Here is a 13,579-nt window from a genome sequence, read left to right as displayed (position 1 = left end):
TTTCCCTTTGGAAAATTTGGAAATTTGGAAGCCTCATCAGCAGCACTACCGTCAATTCAACAGAAGTCCAGAGGGCCAGCCACTGCAACAAAGGAAAAAGACGTCAATACGACCATCACAATGACGTCACGCCACTCCAAACCAGGAGCTGCCATTTACAACGACGACGAAGATGCTGGCGCCTGTTGCCGCTCCACTGGGTCGTGCCCGTCTCTCATGCCAATTATGTGAGGGCGGGATGGCCCAGTGTTGAGCCGCCGGACGCCAGCAAATCCTGCAAAAGAAGAAGAAACAGGAGGGAGAAGCAGACAGCCAATACACAAAATACTCACCTGCTGTTTTACTCCAACACCAACCAGACAAGGGTCGCCACAAATAACATCCAAACGCCGACAGTACCTGCAAATAAACATAAATTAAAATCAAAGCCAAAACAAACACCTCCTCATCTGGGTGGCCGGACCAGCAGCCACTCAAAACGCCATTACAGTCCGACGACGAACGTGGCCGAGGAGGCCAGGCCAATCCAACTGACAACGCATCCTGGGTGGCCGGACCAGCAGCCACTCGGATGCGGCCAACAACAACAAAATCGACAACGCATCCTGGTGGCCGGACCAGTTCGCCACTTGGATGCGGCCAATATCATGATTCGTTGGCATCACACACCGATGTCAATGCCACTCCATTCCACGATCGCATCTCGGGTGGCCGGACCAGTGCCACTCGATTGGAGGCGCCATCTCCACCTGACAGATGCAACGTGGGCGGCCGGACCAGAGCCGCTCGTCAATGAACACCTTTGCCCACGATGCACGCCAATACACACATCCAGCCAGCCAATAAACAGCACACAGGGGGACAACAGAGCCGGCCGGTATACAGCGTAATGTTCGCATTGCGTTTGTTATGCCCGCCGGTGCTCCGTTGTTGTTTGTCCTCCTGTTAGAAATAAAATAAATATAATTAATATGTTTATATGTTGTAAATGTATGTCAATTATCGTTTATTTTACCTTGTCTGCATCAATGTATTTGTTGTAGATGTCAATCCTGTTGTTTCTGTAGTTTTTGCATGTCCGTAGATAGTTTGTCCATAGTTTTAGTTGCTAGCCTGTGATATTAGGAATAAATTTTTGTAAATTAATGTAGTTTTTCTGTAGTTAATTGTATATTTTTCGTAGTTTCTAATTAGTTTTATTACCTACTTACTCTTCTTCCCAACCTATCTGCCATTCCCATAATTCCCCTTGACACGTGGTATTACCAAAAATACCACGCAAATACCAGACTCTGACCGATAGCACACCAAAAAGCCAATTCAAATTTAAAATGCATTTCTCAATGCCAGTGTGCTATCGGTCGCAAATTCGGCAATTACGCCCAGCCATTTCCCTACCCACTTCAAAGCAACAAAAGACCAAATGCGGTTGAGCAGGAACAAAATGAACACTGCCAATCTACGCCACTCTGCCAAATGCCCCAACAAAGCCATCGACTCTTCGGAGCGTCACGCGCCCGGATCGTAACATCCGGAAGTTGAAAGTATCCGGGTGGTTATACGGGAGCAGGCAAATTTCCCCCTTCCCTTTCCATCCCATCCCCCAACAACAGAGCAGCAAATACACAGAGCCAAAGAACATAAGACACTAGCCATTAAGCAACGACAACACAGACAGCCACTATAACAAACGGCCATTCCAATTCTCCATTGCCTACTTATCGGTGCTGCTGCCCTCGGACTACTTTCATCTCACTCAGTATTGGGGTGAGTGAAAGTGGAACCGGGGGTGAGAGCACCGGTAAATGACGATCGGCGACCGAGTCTCCCGAGTGGGGGGAGAGTGTGAGAGTTGGTGGACATGTGAGAGTACCACCATGAACCTCGTCCGCCACTCTCATCTCGTCCACCCGCTCGAGAGGTCGCGATCGTCGGACGTGCTATAACCGTTTCGTGCCGTTTCGTGTCGCATTTTCGTTGTTCTTTGCCGTGTCGCCATTGACGTTTTTCTGTGTTGCCCTGTTCTTTTGTGGTGTCTGTTGTGTGCCGTGCCGTGCCGTGCCGCCCTTCCTCCACCACACCCATTACTATCCTTGACAAACTTTTGTTCCCGTGCACATCACAAACCAAAAAAGAGAATACTAGTGAGGAGGGCAGTTAGGGCCACAAGATACACAAGAAACGACAGGAGGTTTACGAGAAAGCTAGCGACTAACTCACTCGTGGATCACTCAAACTCCGAAGTGGCCAGACTGCTGACCAACCCCCATGTCCCTAATAGATTGAAATCTAGCCGCCACAGATATGACAATCAACTCCGGAAGTTTATCCTCCCGCGTAGTAATGGACAACGTCAGGAACAACCAAATCCAGATCTGGATCCGACTCGATACTATTACGAAGCTGAGCGCAAAGTTATAGTAGAGAAGTATGTACCCATCCTGAGGAAAGGACTTCCTACTCTGCTGAGGTTAGAAAATGAAGAACAGGAAAGACTGGAAAAGGCTAAAACCCGTACAGATTCTGCGAACTACAAATAAACGTGTACAGAAAAATGTATGCTAAGGGGAAATACACTAGGGAAACAATACTTAAAAGAATCAGGGGCCAACCATTGGGTATACAAAGAATTATAGTGCCAGACCACAGAGGGGATGAAGAGGAAGGCGTCTTCCAGCCGAATGGTTAAGACTTGGTCCAATGGCACAGCAAAAATGGACACATTATCACCAAATCCAGAAAATATAAGCCTACAAATAAAACTTATTAAAAGCAGCCAAAACATAACTTAAACCGCTTACCAAATCACCTCCAAGCAAACCAATCAAAACCTGCAAATAAAATACAATCAAAATTAGCCAAAACAGAAATAAACTCGCTCACCAAATTCAACGCACACCTCCAAATAAACCAATTGAACCTGCAAATAAAATACAATTAAAATCAGTCAAAACACAAATTAATTTACTTACCACGCTAGCTTCCAAACAAACCAATCAAAACCTGCAAATGGAATACAATCAAAATCAGCCAAAACAGAAATAGACTCGCTTACCAAACACAACGCAAACCTCCAAATAAACCAATTGAACCTGCAAATAAAATACAATTAAAATCAGTCAAAACACAAATTAATTTACTTACCACGCTAGCTTCCAAACAAACCAACCAAAACCTGCAAATGGAATACAATCAAAATCAGCCAAAACAGAAATAGACTCGCTTACCAAACACAACGCAAACCTCCAAATAAACCAATTGAACCTGCAAATAGAATACATTCAATAATCAGTCAAAACACAAATTAATTCACTTACTACGCTACCTTCCAAACAAACCAATCAAAACCTGCAAATAAAATACAATCAAAAACAGCCAAAACAGAAATAAACTGACTTACCAAATTCAACACAAACCTCTAAATAAATTAATTAAGCCTTCAAATAAAATGCAGCTAAAATTAACCAAAGGAAAAGCACATATACAGCCAGGCTCCGTTTTTCACTTTCACAAAAGTTTTCCGATTTACTTTTGAAATCACATAAATTGGGGCTCTCTTTTTCCCATTCCGCAAGATTTCTTCGTTTTCAAAACGAAAACATTTTCGTTGACGAAATGAAAAGTAAACGGCTTTTTATACAACAAAACGAACCTTAATTGCAAAAGGAAAAAAATAGATGACTTATTGATGCATTAACATAAACTTGATACCTATATCAGGGTAATTTAACTTGTGCTTTCTTTATAAATAATTTTATTTTAAACCAACCTCAAATTTGGTTCGGACAAAATTGGCCACAGCAACAACAAATTTCGTTTTGGTGTAAGCAGCTGACGCATTCCGATTTGGTTATCGGAACGTTGGCAAGTAATAAATTTTTGCGTATAACAGCACAAATGTGCATGTAACAGCTCAGACTGTGCTTGTAACATGCGCTTAACAGAACATCTGGGTGAGCACAGCTGTTTCCCGCCCAATTTAGTTCGGACTTCAAAATGTACATAAGTGCAGCAAATTAATTTTTTATTTCAAAATTACCGCTTTGTTCTTTATATCCAGGGGAAAGCATAAATCAAGATGAAATCCTGGTGGGTTTTATGAAAGACAACCCGGACAGAGCTTTGCGGCGCTCTCAATGCTGTTGGGCTGCCAATCAAGGACGCATTGGGTTGGAAAAAGGTATGTGTTGCACAACAAAAGGTAGCACACTACTATATTCAATTCTACAATTTCAGGTTTGGGCAGATTGGAAAACAAACATCCGCAAGAAGATGGCGAAAAACAAATCAGAAACTCGAGCTACAGGTGGAGGGCCCTTCGCTCAGCAATCGCTTGGGGAATTGGAGGAGGAAGTGGCCAAGCTATGTGGCCACTAGCAATATATATGTGGCAATATTCCCTAGCAGGGGAGTGATTCCAAATGATGGAGTCATGGCACGAACCAGGGTGCGTGGCATCAATAGCAATTATCTCCATGTTGTAGTTACACACCACCATGGCATTCATGCTATAAAATCATTTCCTATTATAGAACACGGAGTGGTTTTGTACAGGCTTTAGTATTCTGATGTGAGTTCCATCCACACAGGCACCAATTCGAGGCAATTTAAAGTTCCGATAGAAATATTCATATGATTGTCCATCAACGGAATAAGTTTGTGAAGAATCTTTCCAAATGTACTGCGTCCAATGTTTATATGGTGGTCTTTGGCAACTGCCCACTGGTAGCAGCCAGTGGCGAGATATCACATTACTGAAGCCAATTGCGTAGAGGGAGATAACTTCCTGGTAACACCTTAATGGGGTTGAACTTTCTCCAAAATCATTTTGAAAGTTTTTTTGTCGATCCGAAATGACTTCACAAATCTGAAAGCTTAACCATTAGCAATTTAATTTTCAATACGCATGCTGTTACTCACAGTTCGTCAGACATGTTAAATACACAAGTGTTGCATCTAAGATGTCTAGATCTTCTTAGATCACGTAATTTCTGCAATCGTTTTGCTTCAAAACAAGCAATTGAAAAAATAAAAGGCATTTTAATCACGCTGTATTTTTACAAAGCAGCCAGGTCAGCTGTTTTTGTTTGCCAGAAACGATGAAAAAAGAAACATATCAATAAAAAAAATATGTGAAAACTGGAGCACCTTAAAACGAAAACGAAACGTTTTGGCTGAAAACGTAATCCGCAAAAGTAAATGAAAAACGGAGCCTGCCTGATAGACTTACTTACCAAACTCAACGCAAACCTCCCAATGGACCAATCGAACCTGTAAATAGAAAATAATTAAAATCAGTCAAAACAAAGGTTAAAAATCCAATAAATATAACAACACAAATTACCTAACTGGATTCCTGACGCTTGATCGCCAAACCTACAAAACATAAACCTGAAAATAAAATAATATTAAAATCAGCCAGGAGTTTCATATCATTCACAGAAAGAAGCATATGCGTCGCCGTTCGTCTTAGAGTGGCATCGGCTGGATTCGGCCAGGAAGGGAGGGACGAGACGATGCCGCGCTTGCGTTGCCGATGCTTGGAGGTCTCCCTGTCGTCCAAGCCTCCGTTTCGCACTGGATGAGGGTTCCAGGAGCGGCGTCACAAAATTTTTATGCCTAAGTCAGAAAAAGACATAGCTTAGACTTAGACTTAACTTAACTTTTGTTTACAAGAGCAATAATCGATAACTGTCTAGTATTTTTCTGTCTGTTATTATCAATGTTACCGTAAAATAAAAAAAAAAATACCTAAATGTTAAAAAAATTGTAATGTTTCCATAAATAATGTTATATGTTGCACCTAGTAATAAGAACATTAATAAAGTACGCTTCAGGGTCACACTAAGTGCCCTGAGCAAGTTTACAAATCAAGAAATCACATCCCCAATGTTGGACAGGCAGATGAGCAGCAGCGGGATGCCGACGATGGCATAGAAATCGTTGTCACCTTGCCCCAGTCGGATTTTAAGGTCTTTTAAGGCTTTATTTAGCTGTCACAAAGTTGAAAAGAGTAATCGTGTACATTTCCAAGTGCTGGAAACAAAAGTTTCACACCATATTTTAGGTGGCATCATTTTTACGCGCTAAAAAGTGCATTTTGAGTTTTGTGCTGTAAAATGGACACATCGAACAACGTACGCCTGCAACTTCAGCAGCAGCAGGCACGCAAATCGAATCAAAACATTCAGGTCTATGTGCGCGTTAGGTGAGTGCCCCATCTACGGGTAGTAGATCGCCCAATAAGTACGATTTCCATCCCTGCAGGCCGCTGAATGCACGCGAGCGATGCATACGGTTGTATGCAGAGGTTGTGGATGTGCTCAATCCACGCGAGATCCTCACACGCCACACCCTCGACTCGAAGTTGACGAAGAAGTTTACGTTTGATCGGAGCTTCGGCCTCGAGTCCAAGCAATGCGATGTCTATGCGGTGGTGTGTCGCCCCTGATCGAAGAGGTGCTAAGCGGCTACAATTGCACGGTGTTCGCGTACGGACAGACGGGTACTGGCAAGACGCACACGATGGTGGGAATGAGACCGCGAGTTGAAGTCCTCTTGGAAAGATGTGAGTAGAGGGAACCAGTTTTCTAATTCCTAGAATCGGACGAGGGAGCGGTTCAAACGTTAATTGCTGCTCTACCTGTCTTTTGTCTTTGGCCCTTTTGTAGGACTCTGATGTGGCATCATACCGCGTGCCTTGAGTCACCTTTTCGACGAACTCCGCATGATGGAAGTTGAGTTTACGATGCGCATCTCCTACCTGGAGCTGTACACGAGGAGCTGTGCGACCTCCTCTCCACCGATGACTCCACAAAGATACGCATCTTCGACGATAGCACAAAAAGGGTTCGTGATCATCCAGGCCTCGAGGTGATCACTGTCCAGAGCAAGACGATGTCTACAAGCTCCTGGAGAGGCAAGAGCGACGCAAGACCGCGACCACCCTGATGAACGCGCAGTCCTCGCGCAGCCACACCGTCTTCTCCATAGTGGTGCACATTCGTGAGAACGGCATCGATGGCAGGATATGCTGAAGATCGGAAAACCTCAATCTGGTGATCTGGCGGGCAGCGAGAACGTCTCCAAGCGGGCAACGAGAAGGGATACGCGTGCGCGAGACGGTCAAAATCAACCAGAGCCTCCTGACGCTGGGCCGTGTGATTACCGCTCTGGTGGATCGGGCCCCCCATGTCCCGTACCGCGAATCGAAGCTGACGCGCCTGCTGCAGGAGTCGCTGGGCGGCCGGACAAAGACCTCGATCAATGCCACCATCTCGCCAGGGCACAAGGACATTGACGAGACACTCAGCACGCTGGAGTACGCGCATCGGGCGAAGAATATTCAGAATAAGCCAGAAGTCAATCAGAAGCTAACCAAGAAAACGGTCCTCAAGGAGTACACCGAGGAGATTGACAAACTGAAGCGAGATCTCCTCGCAGCGCGAGACAAGAATGGCATCTATCTGGCGGAGGAGACCTACGGGGAGATGACCATGAAAATGGACTCGCAGAATCGAGAGCTCAACGAGAAGATGTTGCTGCTGAAGGCCCTCAAAGATGAGCTGCAGTCGAAGGAGAAGACCTTCAACGAGGTGAGCCTGAGTCTCGTGGAGAAGACCCAGGAGCTGAAGAAAACGGAGCAGCACCTAACCGACACCAAGGGAGTCTACTACAAGGAGAAGCTGGTGGCCTCGCACATGAAAACGGAGGAGACGCTCACGACGCAGGCGCACAAAATCCTGACCGTGGCAGATTTGGCCACCAATGAAACGGAGCAGCTTCATGGCACCATCGAACGGCGAAGGGACACCGATGAAAAGATACGCAGTGCCTGCGATCAGTTCAAGTATCGCATGCAGGACAATCTGGAGCAGCAATCTCCAAGCAGCATCTGAGCCAGGAATTGGGTGAGCCACGACCAAAAGCTCTCCCTGTGCCAGTTTTAACCTTATTTCTGTTCTGTTCTGTTCAGTACCCGTCTGTCCGTACGCGAACACCGTGCAATTGTAGCCGCTTAGCACCTCTTCGATCAGGGGCGACACCACCACCGCATAGACATCGCATTGCTTGGACTCGGGGCCGAAGCTCCGATCAAACGTAAACTTCTTCGTCAACTTCGAGTCGAGGGTGTGGCGTGTGAGGATCTCGCGTGGATTGAGCACATCCACAACCTCTGCGGAGCGTATGCATCGCTTGCGTGCATTCAGCGGCCTGCAGGGATGGAAATCGTACTTATTGGGCGATCTACTACCCGTAGATGGGGCACTCACCTAACGCGCACATAGACCTGAATGTTTTGATTCGATTTGCGTGCCTGCTGCTGCTGAAGTTGCAGGCGTACGTTGTTCGATGTGTCCATTTTTACAGCACAAAACTCAAAATTCACTTTTTAGCGCGTAAAAATGATGCCACCCAAAATATGTTGTGAAACTTTTGTTTCCAGCACTTGGAAATGTACACGTTTACTCTTTTCAACTTTGTGACAGCTAAATAAAGCCTTAAAAGACCTTAAAATCGACTGGGGCAAGGTGACAACGATTTCTATGCCATCGTCGGCATCCCGCTGATGCTCATCTGCCCTGTCCACATTGGGGATGTGATGGCTACGTCATTCCGGTGAGCCTCTGCGCGCTGACATTTAAACAGCTGCGTGACTCCGCCGCTAATGACTCCACTCCACACCACTTCTCTCTCTTCATAGTTTTCTCTACTGCGCATCTGCTGCTATGTGTGCACGCGGACGGCCAAGCGGCCGAGGAATGCCCGCTCCAGGTAGCGGTCGGTGAGGGACAGCGGTATGCCCGCTCCCAGCCGCCACCCTCGTTCCGGCGATCCATGAAGATGACACAGCGATCGGGCAATGACTCCGGTTCGGTCCCTCCATGGGGCATGCCCATTCCGATCCGGAGCTGCGCATCATGGGCGGGCGGCTCGGCGCGCGCTAGGATGATAGGGAGTTTGGCTACCGCAGCAGTGGAGGACGCAATCGCCGCCAGCAGCAGATTGCGGCACAACATATACGGGGTGTAGCGCTTGTAGCAGGAATGCTGAGTTTTTGTGGCGCCATCTAGTGCTCAGAGTGGCAGGCGAACGACAGGTCAAGGGAAAACAAAAAGACGGTAACAGGTCAAAACGTCAGGCTATCTCTGTTGAAAATGCATCCAGGGACCTGTTAGACGATTTACCGCCAGAACGTTGGCGTCCTATCGGCTATTCCTCGTGAAGTCCATTGAGTCGGTTGCGTATCGGTCCGACGAAAAGGAAAAACCAGAAATTTAGTGAAGAGAAAAACTCTAGGGAATCTAAATATCTAAATCCAAGATTCGACTGCGAAATTCTTGGTTGAAGGCGAGTGGCTATTCAGTCGTCAGAAGCCGTATAGCGCTGAGTCCGGTTGGGTAAGTGCTGCGGGAAGAGAAGAGAAGGGCTAAAGGAGAATAAAGAGTTGTCCCATTTGTAGTCTTGGCGCTTAGTAAATCGAGTTAATCAGTGCGGATTCGATCGTCCAAGGAAGCCAGCCAGCAAACAACAGCAGCCGCAAGCCTAACAAAGTGGCGTTTAAACCTTTGGGATTGTCTGGAAAGCGCTCAGCCATCGGAGAAGCGAGCGTGGAAGCAGAGGGAGAAGACATTTGGGAGCGCTCGGTCCCCCAAGCGGCTAGCTTCCCGAGGCGTTGGCGTCGGCACTTTAGTAGTCAAGCGCGACGCGGCAGATAAGGAGGGCCCGTCCCTTGGTCGCGAGCAGATCGGCGGAGAGAAAGTGTCGATCTAGCACCGTCGGAGATTGGCCGTTTGGCCTTTTCTTTTGCTTTCGCGTACCTTTTCACCTGCAGAATTTGTGCTGTGTCCTTTCGCCCAGGAGGTGGAAAGGAAACATAGATAACAGTCGGGAGAAAGAGAATATAAAACGAGGGGAACGTTGTGAGTTGCTGCGGACACCGCAACTCTACAGTTATACCCGATACTAAGTCAGTATGGCTCTCCTCCGGCAGACGCCGCTAATATTAAACGACACGACAAGGAGTGCGTGCGAGAGAGACAGAAAATCAGTCTGAGCGTGACGTCGGGCGCTGCGTAGCCACTGCAAATTGATTTGTTCCTATTGGCTATAAAAATTATCTGATCTGATCCAGATTCAACAATCTGATAGATATGGTCATTATCTATGATTCTGCGTTTTTAGTTTTCTCGAATGTGCAATATTTGTGGATGCAACAGATTTTCGTCCTTTGTGTGGGCGGAAGGGGGTGGGGTGAAATTTTGAGATACACGTTTTATAGTAAGATCTAACAGAAGTGCGGATACCAAATTTGGTTACTCTAGCCTTAATAGTCTCTGAGATTTTTGAATATCCCCAGATTTTCGTCCTTTGCGGGGCGGAAGGGGGTGTGGCGAAATTTTGAAACAAACTCGTCTCGGTCCGATATATTAGGAGTGTGGATACCAAATTTGGTTGCTCTAGCTTTTATAGTCTCTGAGATCTAGGCGCTAATGTTTACTCTAAGCTAGGCCGCCTATGCTACGTGTGTGTTAGAGAGAGACAGGGCGAGAAAAAATGAAATTGTTTTCTTGATGCTGGCTATAATAATTATACGATCTGGTTCAGATTTTGCACTCTAGAAGATATAGTCATCTTCTACGATTCTGCGTTTTTAGTTTTCTCGTATCGTCGAAATTGTGGATGCCACAGATTTTCGCCCTTTGTGCGGGCGGAAGTGGGCGGGGCAAAATTTTGAAATATTTTTGTAGCAGTGACACATCACAGAAGTCTGGGTCCAAAACATCGTTGCTCTAGCTCTTATAGTCTTTGAGCACTAGGCGCTGAAGGGGACGGACAGACGGACGGACAGACGGACAGACGGACAGACAGACAGACAGACAGGGCCCAATCGACTCGGCTATTGATGCTGATCAAGAATATATATACTTTATGGGTCGGAAACGATTCCTTCTGAACGTTACACACATCCACTTTTACCACAAATCTAATATACCCCAATACTCATTTTGAGTATCGGGTATAAAAAGAGAAAGCAACGGATTGACGGAGTAATTGTATTCGTGTTTGTAAATGTGTAATTAATTATGATTTCTGTGCGGAGTTAATTAGGAGAGAGTTAGATTTGATTCCGGTAGTGGCTTCTCGTGACTCTCGCCGATCTGCAAATATGATTCCACAACCTTGTGCCCATTTAAGTGTTCTTCCGCCACAGCAGCTTTAGGTATTCATCGAGGAAAGCGCTTTCGCCGATGAGCCATAAACTGGAGAAAAGGTATGAGTGGACTTAAATTCTGTTATTAATAAATTACAACTTGAAACAAGGGAACTAGGGCCGGTCGGTGAGTGAGAGGGAGAAGAGCCACTCGCATTGGTTTCGTAACATTACGAATCAGCAAGCAAGTTAGTTTGTCCATTTCGGACGTGTTTTGTATATCATTTGTATGGCACATAGCCAAGTATTTGTAGGACTTTTATACATATATTTCATTTAGCTATTCTTTTAATGTGGGTGATTATATTATGGTATTGTAATGTTATTGTTTTAGCCAGTAAGTGAATAAACTTTATAATGTATTAATCTAGCGCTTTGCTTTCGCTGCAAATTCCCCATGTAGGACGCCCCGGACAAAGGGTCCATTCCGTCATTAAATCGAACGGTTTGGAATGGCCATGGTAGGGTGCGCGACACGACCTCGACAACACCAGAGGCGGAGTTGAGATACCTTTCCAGCACACATCCACCATTCTATTCAGGATAAACAGTGTCTCCCGGTTAAGCATTTTCGTCGTGACACGCTACTTCATTCGCGGTATAATGCGTATAGGCCACCAGCAGGAGGGGGCAAGAACATCACTCCAATAGCCGACGAGCAGAGGCCGGAAACCCCAAAGCGTGTGCTTCCCTTCGCTGAATAACAGCTAGCCTGGCAGGATTTATATACACAGTCGTGCGTAGGTGACACGTTACATTTATGAATCATAGATATAGTATTATAACTAAAATTGGCGCCCAACGTGGGCCACACCTATTCAGGTGTGACACCATCAACACTGTGACATCCTTTTTGTTGTTTTTAAAACTTCCCGATTCAGCATAGACGGCATTGACCAACATTGTTTCTCTGGAAGTGGTTATTGCTCAAGAATATCTTCTTTCTCAACACCAAGTAGAGGGTCCGTCAGACGATTCGGAAAACGGTAGTAGAAGTTTTGACTTCTGGAGCGTCTTCTGGCCACGTCTGAGGAGCGTTTCGAAAAGTGCATCGATCTTAATAATACCCTACTTTTTCTGAGGCAGGAGTCTTAAACATGGTCTTTCGGGCGCATAGGACTGCAGAGGGAATCTCGTTTACTTACGGAACCCTGCCCACGGCTGAAGGACTGTGCGGAAGGCTTAGCCATTGCTGCTAATGAGTTTTAGCGCGTTGGACATACTCGGATTAATCTTGATTATAGAATTCCGTTGCCACGAGTGAAATCAGAAGCAGAATGCTCATTTCAAGTATAGAGTGCCGAGCCGAGATTTTTGGACGACAGCGGCGCGAATCAAAGCAGCAGCTGGCCACGGCTCGCGCATGCAGTTGTTGTTGGTTTTGATTAGACAGCGACAAGTGCAAGGCGTCTGCGCGCGTACACATTCTTTTCATTTTCTTTGTGCTTAGGAATTGGGGTCTCAATTAGCATAGGGTCCGTTTCGCATGGGGATTAGCAAAAATTTTATGACTTTATTTTATCGTATCATATTCTTTGCGTTCTATTCTTGTGGTTTACATTCCATGTGTGTTATTTGGTAGGGCTGTTGATTTGCTAGCTCTCTCGCTGTACAAGGGAAGCGAGACTTGAGAACAGCTGTGGCGGTTGCTGGGCCATTGACCCTAAGTTGGCAACGTAGGAAGCTATGAATTATAACTCGAGGAATCAGTTCTCTTTGCAATTTGAGTTCACGTACAATTACTTATTATTTTTGAATTTTTAGGTCATCTTAGGCTTGCTAGCATAAGTTATCTGACTTTTTAACTAGAATACTTAATTTAGTTTTACTATTAACACATTTTTAACTTTGGTTTTGTCTGCGTTTGATAAGTAAGTGTTTAGGTTTTGTCGTGTAGTTTTTGTGGGATATATTTTTTGTCAGGACAGTTAGCAATTAAGTTTGATTTATTTTTTTGTACAATGGAGAACCCCGATAAACGAGCCTGAACCGGCTCCGGCGCCAAATGCCAGTTGTGTGGGAAAACTTTGGCTTCGGCTCCTACATTGAAAACAAAGTGCAGCCACGAGTCTCACAAAACTTGTATTGAGTCACATGTCAAGACCCATACTACCTGTCCCACATGCAAGACGCTATGCGTCGATAGAAGTACTCCTCATAATACCAGGTTCCAGGCAAGCAAAACGAGCAGCCATAACCGCTGAAAGAGTTAGTAGCATGGTTACACAGGCCATCAGCACGATGCAAAGCGAGGTGGTAGCCAGCTCACGGACAAAATGGCTCAAATCATTCAGTCCAGCATAGCAGCACATTTCCAAGAGACTGGCAATAGCATTCCTCAAGGGAATAGACGTGGGGAAGCGG

General features: G+C 45.6%; 2 protein-coding genes, 1 long non-coding RNA gene and 1 pseudogene across 5 annotated transcripts; 3 read left to right on the top strand and 1 right to left on the bottom strand.

The window, feature by feature from the left end:
- Positions 1–3,681: 3,681 nt before the first annotated feature.
- LOC117195226 lies at positions 3,682–5,090 on the top strand. Of its 3 annotated transcripts, XR_004474995.1 has the most exons (4): positions 3,682–3,721; positions 3,802–3,998; positions 4,061–4,180; positions 4,237–5,090. It is a non-coding gene; the product is annotated as an uncharacterized LOC117195226 (long non-coding RNA). The 3 variants fall into 3 exon arrangements; XR_004474996.1 differs by lacking the exon at positions 3,682–3,721 and having other exon boundaries at positions 3,777–3,953; XR_004474994.1 differs by lacking the exon at positions 3,682–3,721 and having other exon boundaries at positions 3,777–3,998.
- An 821-nt stretch (positions 5,091–5,911) lies between these two features.
- LOC117195229 (kinesin-like protein Klp61F) lies at positions 5,912–6,451 on the top strand. Its single transcript, XM_033399855.1, has 2 exons — positions 5,912–6,208; positions 6,268–6,451. The coding sequence occupies exons 1-2, from the start codon at positions 6,120–6,122 to the stop codon at positions 6,449–6,451; spliced, it is 273 nt and encodes a 90-aa protein (XP_033255746.1). The 5' UTR covers positions 5,912–6,119.
- Positions 6,452–6,679: 228 nt separating this feature from the next.
- Positions 6,680–7,664, top strand: LOC117195228 (annotated as a pseudogene).
- A 3-nt stretch (positions 7,665–7,667) lies between these two features.
- On the bottom strand, positions 7,668–8,385 carry LOC117195227 (kinesin-like protein Klp61F; the record flags this gene model as incomplete). The annotated part of the gene is made up of 2 exons (XM_033399853.1): positions 8,274–8,385; positions 7,668–8,214 (listed from the first exon to the last, which is right to left on the bottom strand). Coding segments are annotated over exons 1-2 (636 nt in total), but the record flags the coding sequence as incomplete, so codon positions are not given.
- Between the last annotated feature and the right edge of the window lie 5,194 nt (positions 8,386–13,579).

Source organism: Drosophila miranda (genome assembly GCF_003369915.1).
Source record: "Drosophila miranda strain MSH22 chromosome Y unlocalized genomic scaffold, D.miranda_PacBio2.1 Contig_Y9_pilon, whole genome shotgun sequence".
NCBI classification, from domain to species: Eukaryota; Metazoa; Arthropoda; class Insecta; order Diptera; family Drosophilidae; genus Drosophila; species Drosophila miranda.
Note: the sequence above shows the minus strand (reverse complement) of the source record. Positions and strands in the feature narration are given on the sequence as shown.